The sequence below is a fragment of the Melanaphis sacchari genome, unplaced genomic scaffold (genome assembly GCF_002803265.2).
Source record: "Melanaphis sacchari strain LSU unplaced genomic scaffold, SCAv2.0 Contig740_pilon_pilon, whole genome shotgun sequence".
NCBI classification, from domain to species: Eukaryota; Metazoa; Arthropoda; class Insecta; order Hemiptera; family Aphididae; genus Melanaphis; species Melanaphis sacchari.
Genome location: NW_020271526.1, coordinates 1 through 8,788, shown reverse-complemented (window position 1 = coordinate 8,788; position 8,788 = coordinate 1). Strand labels below are relative to the sequence as shown.

The following is an 8,788-nucleotide window of genomic DNA, read 5'->3' as shown; positions in this document are numbered from 1 at the left end:
TTTAGACGCAAAATTCTATATCATAAGTTGCAATAGTATCTGATATGCAATACATATTTATTAGTATTAGATATAATTAATTGTACATATTATAAAGATTTTCAAAACAATGATTGTGCAGTTTGATGAAAAAATGTATGGCTCAGTCTAAACTCATAATATTCGATAAACAAAAGTATAATTCTTTGTTGTGTTTTTATCCGGTTTAGAAAATATTAAAGCATAACAACATTATAATAATATAATATTTAGAAATCATTATGATTATACGAATAAACAAGTATAGATTATTAAAATTTTCATTAAAAATGTATCTATCCAATGAATTTATGATCGATATTTCATTTGGTTTTATAAGTATCGCCGCAATGTATAGTAAAATGCACTATTATATATCAAAATACTGATGGTCTAACTATTCATTTGATGATGATTGTAACCGGCAAAAAAAGAGCATTTAAAGCTAAAAAATATATATATGTAATAATTAATAATGTATAATAAATTGGTACACCTTACTAGATGTTTTTCGTTTTTTGTTTTTGACAATAATTTACGTGTTTTTTAACTTTCAGAAAACAATTTTAAAAATTTATAATTATTTATAAGTCAATCATAATATTATTTTAAAATAGGAATGGCAAAAAACTCTGAATCGGCTTTGTGAATAACTGGTTATTATTATTATTATTTATTATTATTTTCCAACATTCAATAATAATATTTGTGAATATTATTAAAATACATGATTTTCAAACTTTTGAAGGAAGGTAGGTAGGTAGACATTATATGCATCATAAAAATACAAAATTAATTGCAATATGATCTAAAAAGTAATGTTATTAATATATACTGTTAGGGTGACATGGATGAGATATCTATTGACGAAGAAACTGGAAGCGAATTTCCTAGTAGCAAAAAAAACATACCTGAAAATATTTTGGAAATGTTTAACAAAATAAACGAAAAAACCTCAGTTATGGAGCAATAAATTAAAACATTTGAATATTAGTTTTTTTTTTTATTCAAAATAATATATTGTAAAATATTTTTTGATTATAAAAGCCTCGTGCAATTCAATAATTTCTAGAACTGTATAGAGGCGAAAAAGAAAGACAAACGTCTAAAAAAATACAAGTATGTAATGATGTGCGTCTAAGTAATCATAAGAGTTAAGATGTTGATGACTTTTGCATTTTTTTTCATTTTATTTTATACAATGCTATCCTTGCTAAAAATTTGTTTCATGCTCCCTTGATGCAGAATATTCTAATTTTATTTTGCATTTTTTGCATTTTTAGCTATAAATGCATTTTTTTGTTTTTTAACGTCATTTTTTAACATTTTTTCATCTTTTAGAGCATTTTTTGTACCTCTTATACAATGTGGGGCATTTTTCACAAATTATAGATTTTAGGGCAAACGTTACAAAAAATATGTTACGCAAATATTTTTAATTTTTAATATTGAAATTTATTTATAAATTATTTAAATGCTTCTACTATTAGACCCATTATTATACCCATATCTCTAATAAAAACTATTATTTATAAATAAGTTTTTTCACTTACTTAATTAGTATTTTAGATAACTATTAAGATCATTTTTTGAAGTTCTTAGGGCATTTTTGTGTGTTATTTAGGTCATCAACATCCTAACTCTAGTAATCATGTATAATTAAAATTAAATATTTAAATATAGTATAATAAAATAATTTAAAATAATTATGATAACCTATAATTATAATATTAAATAAGATAAAATTATAAAAACGATAGATAGCACATATACACACATACAGGATATTAGTTATAAAAATGCAGGTCACAACACAGTGTCTTTACCATCGCTTTGTGTAGATGATCACAAGCGAAAGTAAAAGATTACACAGATCGGATATACAAAAATATGTAAGTGTTGAAGTTTTTCATAATTAAAATTAAATATATAATAAATAATTACATGAAAGAATTGAAATAAAGTCAATAAGTTTACTTAAATAAAGAAAGTTTTGTAATTATTTAATGCACACTGTTTACCTTACAACAGTGGTGTATTTAGAACTGAACTTTGGGAGGGGGGGGTTTAATTTTTTTATTAACATATTGGATGACGTGACACTAATTTATTGTAAATATACTGTTTTGTTATATACTTAAACTTTTTAATACAAATATACAATAGATCGTAATGTTCCTATGCAATTGTAGTTTCGTTTCACTAAGTTAATAATATAGTTCAATGGTTGATAAAATAACGTGTAGGTAAGTACATGAAAACTTTAACGATTGTCGATTATAGATTAAAGTGTAACACACTATAAGTGATTAATTGCACAAAATAAAATATGTTTTATGACGACGATAAAAGATTGTCATAATAATTACACCGATCGTCCATGTCCATATCTACAATATCTTCATGGAAATACTCATATTCCTGTAGGTACCCACATTAGATAAAGTAAGCTGTACTATTTAGTATTTATAATTAGAATTACATAGAACAATATTACAAAGGTATTTTAAAATGTACACTGTTAATTTTATTATATTGGATAATTTGTTATACCTAAGTACAATATAATTAATTTATAGGTACTAAAAATTTTAGTTTTCTCGTAATAAATTAAATCACCCAACAATTTCGAGGGGGGTATCCCCCCCTCCACCATTAGTACGCCACTGCCTTACAATGTACTCAAAATATCATTAGAGAAGTCGCTGTCAGCAGAAGAAAGGTAATATACTGATTTCTGATTAATTTAAAGGCTTATAATCCAACCTCGATATATATAAATATTATAACGGCCTTTTATTTTAATTCATTAAACAGAGATTTGGTCAAAAAAAACTTCGTTTAATGTAAGAGAAAAAAATACATTTAAATTTCCATTATGTCACAAAATTTCCAAAGGAGCGACAGTTTTATACGTTATATTGAGATTTGTTTACTGTGAATTTGAATTTATTTTACTTTAAATGTATAAAGTTTGATTCACAATAAGTTTTGACTTATTAGTTATCGAAGGATTAGGAGAAAAAATAATTATTAATTATTAATTAAACACATCGTATGTCATACATAAATATTTTTTTATATATTTTTATTAATTGATAGGATTCTTTACATATTGTATATAACAAGCTGACCCGGCTAACGTTGTTTTGCCATATAAATGATATCTAATGAATATTTTGGTATTCAAATAAAAAATAATTAAATTATTGTAAGTGGGAGGGAATGTCGTATAATGGTATATGACTGAGATGAATGGTGTACTGTGAATGATGACGGCCCATAAAAATAACAAAACACCAAATATCCTCACCGCCCATAAAGTAAATTTGTAAAAATGTATGTGGTTCGTTTGGCATTGGTAGCAATGAGCCCACTCTATGATAAACTTGGCTTTTGATTTTGAATATTGAATTAAATTGTTGACCATTAGCAGCATTATTTTTAACTATTTCTGATTTCTGAACGATGTCATTTGGAAACATGAATTGAATGTTCGAATTGACTTCAGGAACAGATTAGAATCTGGATCCGTACCGATAAGTAAACCGTTCAATAATTCAGGTGGTGTATCAATTTCCGGTAGTTGCACTTTTCTTGACGCGCAACACATACCGGTTGGCTAATTTTTGAACTTAAGCGCATTACAATAAGGGCATTCCTTGTCCATAGCACCAATCTCTACTTTCGAATGAGCGTAATATTTAATATCGGGCCCATACTCGAATGCTAGACGAAGGAATGAATTGGATGTAAATGCTTTATGTACTTGTTGGCGTTGTCGGTCATTTGCTCTGCGTGTGTCAACTACGAATTGACGCACTTCTAATCGTTTTTTTTTTATTTTGTTCAGCTTGTGCCTCACGCAATTGCACCATGTTCACACGTACATTTTCATTATTCGGTTGGATTTGTACGTCTCTTTTTTGTGCTCTTCTATCTCGCATGATTGTACTTTTGGTCTTTCGACGGGCCAAATCAGACCCCTTGCGTCTTTCTGGCATTGTACAAAATACACAAATTGATACAATTAAAGTTCACATATGTGATTATTAACCTTTGTTATAAATGAGAGAGAAAGCTTATTGTGTTAGATCGACCCATTCAACGGTCGAATCGTTTCTGATAAATTCATTAAATACGATAACCGTGATAAATACACGGTCGTATAATATTTATTTATTTTTTTTTTTTTTATCGAAAAAAAATATTCACAACCCGGCGTCTATGGCCATTAGTTACAGTTAGTTACAGAAAAAATTTTAGATGGAGTTGAATAAATTGGTTGATTTTAAGAAATCTAACATCTTGATGTTGTCCTCTGTTTCTGGTCCTAGAGCGGTGTCGAGTGACGTGTCGATTCCGATCCTTTGTCTATCCTGTTCATGTTTGAGACATTCTGATATCGTGCTTTACAGTCAGCCTGACACCGCAAATGTCACATATGGGAGCTTTTTCTTTAATATTATGGGTATACATATTGCATAATCGGTATAATATATAGTTCGATAAATTTCTCAGAACAATTATATCTACACGCCGATAAAAAGTAAAAACCGAAAAAGAGGTCAGGTTACAGGTAGATGGAAACATAATCTAATCTAATAATATATAAATATACAATTTACATGTTAAATATTAAAAAAAATTTGTGATGAGCCACCCTTTACACCTAAGGGTATGAAAAATAGTTAACATCACTCTCTGAGACATACTTAATATACACAAAAGATTTCATGAAAATCGGTCCAGCCGTTTCGGAGAGTTCGGTAACAAACATTGTGACACAGGATTTTAATATATTAGATTAAAAACCTGTTATTTTTCGTAACAATCAATTGTCCACATTCTGGTCCATGGCGTTTATAAGAGAGTGACAAAAACTTGTAGGTACTTAAAAAATCTCATTTTTAGACCTACCACGTTTCAATAGTAGGTATTCAATAACAGTTTACTCATTGCACAAATTAATAATGGGGTAAAATGATAAATTACACGATTAATGACATTTTCCCATTATAACTACATACTGTTATTATTTTTACTGTAGTTTTTAATTTTTTTAAATTTTTTAAATTTTTTTTTTTTTAATCATTCATTTCACAACTAAATTGGGATACTTATTTTTTTATTATTATAATCTTAAATATATACATTAAAGTAGGTAACATTTATTCCTTCGATAATTAGATTTATTTAAAAATTCAGAGTTATAACAGAAACATATTATTATTAGATAGCAGTATTTTTCAATTTCTCACAGTCTGTGATAGGAGCTTGATTTAAAAAACCACGTAAAATCATTGAAAAAGTAATAAACTGATTTTGATTATCACAACCACAATTCCCAGTTGGGTCACTTAAATCGATATTTTTTGCTACTATTCCTTTTGCTTTTATGTCGCTTGCAAATTTACCCTATAAATTAAAAATAATACATAAATTCATGCATGAAGAATACTTGTTATAATTTAAAAAATTTTACTTTTTGAAAAAATGAATCGGCGTTATCAGCACACCAGTAAAGATCATACTTCTGAGTGTTATCAGGATCACAATACTAAAAATATTTAAAGGTATTTAAAAAAAAATCATAGTTATTAACGTCAGTTTTTTTTAAACGATAGTGCTTTTATATCTAACATATGTTTAACAAAATAAATAAAATATTTATATCTAATTTTTTGATGTGATTGATAGTAGACAATCAAAACCAACACTTATAGTGTTTTTTGTTTTAGTTAAATTGGTATAGATAACTTCATAATAGTGAATAGTAATAAAAAAAAAATATAATGTTAATTTTTAATTTTATTTTTAGTAGATTAATCAAAACAATGAATAAGTATTATTGTATACTTTTTTATATGACACGTAACATTTGGGTATATTATCAGATATTTCTGGATCTGTGATCGGGCTCACTGAAAATTCAAGATAAATTTTGTCTTTTGCAATGTTTGAGCTTTTTAAAACATTAGCGAATGCCGTCTGAAAAATTAAATATTAGTTAATTAAAACTATGCTCCTACAAATACCTACTTTACCAAGGTATTATTTGTCTGAACATTACTGTCATTTAATGGAACGATCCCACTCTTAAACTGGTCATTACAAGGATTAAATTTATCAAAACCAATTATATAATAATCCATAAGATCATTCATCCAGTCAGCAAAATTGAACCCTATCAATCAAAACGATAAATACATTTGCATTGTAGAAATATTGTTAATATAAATAATTATTAAATATTCCTATTATTATAGGTCGGTTTATTAGCTATTTGAATTTACAACTTACAACCTGGAACATTAGGATTATTACTATAATACATCATGCTGGTTGCATTCACATAAAGTCCAACCTCAGGAGTAACAGGTTTTGTTTTTAATTCAGTAACAAATTGTTTCAAATTATCGAAAAATGTTTTATCAAACTGAACATCATTAGGCTAAGGACAGTAAATAATAATTGTATCAGTATTTATTAGTTTTTAACTACTGATATTCTTTTGACAATATTGATATATCAATTAATATTTTTGAACAAAAAAATATCGTTGTTATATAACTATAATTTACATATCATAAAATATTTATTATTTTTATCAATAAATAACTAAGTCTAACTGAGAATACATATTATCTAGTATTCATATTGAAATCAATATTGTAGATGGTACTTTTCTAATTTATTATATAAATTGTTCTTAAATTTTGTTATATCAATATGTTAAAGTAATTGTATATAGCTGTACCAAAGTTATGTGCTACTTTTTTTATTTTTTGCAACCCAGTTGAATGTACCATTGCTTGTTCATGTGTATTATACCAATCATGAAAATAAAAAGTCATTACAACTACCTAGACTTATATTTACAAATCCAGCCGTCTAACATGAATTTTGCTCTAGTACAAATAAATGGTAATTAAAAATGTTGTTTGTAATAAACATTAATTTTAGGAGTTAGGACGGTTTGATTTTTCTGGTATGTTTTTATTTTATGTCTCCATTTTCTGATTAAACTAAAAATTAATGACTATTTTTTAAAGAAGAAATCAATTCAAGTCAATATGCTTGAACAATGAAATATTATCCAACTATAGTTTACGTATTCATAAAATCTTTTTTTTATCCTAACCCGATATACCCAAGAATACGAATTATCTTTTATACATAATAAATTATATCCTATTTAGATTAATTTTTTTTTTAGCATTTTAGTTAGGGTGTGTCCTGTATTTGCTTCCTTGCTTTACACCCTGGGAACAGTTGATGAAACTTCGTATCATCAAACAGTTAAATTATACGGAGCTCTGGTCTGTGGACTGTGGTTTACGCATCTCTGCTCATCTCGCATGCAAGCGAACAAATGGCGTACCAACCAAAACATCCCATCTAAGAATTTTTTGACGAAGGGCGAAGGCTTTAGTAAATAAACTCATACGGCTTCTATTATTAAAATAATAATTAATATGATTAAATATAATACATTTTTTTAAAACATCAAAGCTTTTAAGGTATTTGTCATGTGATTGAATAGTACCAAAAGTGGTATATATTTAATATAAGAAGTGATAAGTGTCTCACGTTTTAAAAAATGAAATATGACTTTTAATTTTTTCCGATAGTTGTAGTCGATGATATGAAACTGTGTTAAAAAAAATTTAAACAAACTAGAGAAGTAGTTATATATTATATGTTAGTATTTTTTCTTGTTAGTAATAATCCTTTATTTATAAAAAATTAGAATTAAATGTCTATGATTATCAAAACATATATCATGAATCATGTATACAATATTATATACGTAATTATGGAACTAGCGATGAGAATGAAATCACTTAAATAATAGAACAGAAAATAAAAGAGGAATTCGATGACTTAAATAAAATATTTATTGGAAATGAAGGAATTAAAGATGAGAATGAAATCATTAAAATAGAAAAATTGAAATCAAATAATCGTGAAATTAAAAAAATATATTCTAATCTTATAGGGTTAGAATAATAATAAAAAAAAAAAAAAACGAAACACTTTTGATAAATTTAGTTTTGACAATTATTTGATATACAATGCCAATATATACATAAAAGATGCAATAAGTGACTTAATCTCTGAATATTCAGAATATTTAAGCTGGATAAATTATCAAATGTAAACTATTATTATATTCGAGCTCAATATAATTAAACAAATATTCATATATTAAAACGTATTATGATTTTTTTTAATTTAATATAATACCTATTTATTTTAAAGCAAAATAAAGAAACAAAACAAACAATGAAATAAATTAACAAATCGTGGTTTTAAAAGGAAGCAACCAAAATTTATTAATTCACTGAATTATTAATTTAATTTAATTTTTATTTAACTCTCAAAGTTATTTTAATTTTTAAATTATTCTGTCACTAAGTAAATATTTAAAGTAACAAACAAGTTTATTTACAAGTAAATATAAAATGATTCGTTATGATTATAAATCTAGTTTATGGAATAAAAATAATATTTATTTATACTATTATTATTGACTTAACAGTTTAGTACTTACTGGATCACTATTCATATTCCTTAAAGTTAACCCCGTTATATTAGTATTATCTAAACAATTTTTTAAATCGAATAATTTGTCTGCTGCATCTTTTGCATTTTTAGCTAAATTTATCCAAGCTGCGTTATCAATGTAATCAATATACAAATACACTGGTTTACCAGTTAATGATAAATTAATTATGTTTGCTGTAATAAAAAAAAAAAAAAAAAA

General features: G+C 25.9%; 1 protein-coding gene across 1 annotated transcript; it reads right to left on the bottom strand.

The window, feature by feature from the left end:
* Positions 1–5,209: 5,209 nt before the first annotated feature.
* On the bottom strand, positions 5,210–8,758 carry LOC112601007. The gene is made up of 6 exons (XM_025348401.1): positions 8,576–8,758; positions 6,322–6,472; positions 6,066–6,205; positions 5,878–6,009; positions 5,504–5,578; positions 5,210–5,436 (listed from the first exon to the last, which is right to left on the bottom strand). The coding sequence occupies exons 1-6, from the start codon at positions 8,588–8,590 to the stop codon at positions 5,251–5,253; spliced, it is 699 nt and encodes a 232-aa protein (XP_025204186.1). The 5' UTR covers positions 8,591–8,758; the 3' UTR covers positions 5,210–5,250.
* Positions 8,759–8,788: the final 30 nt, after the last annotated feature.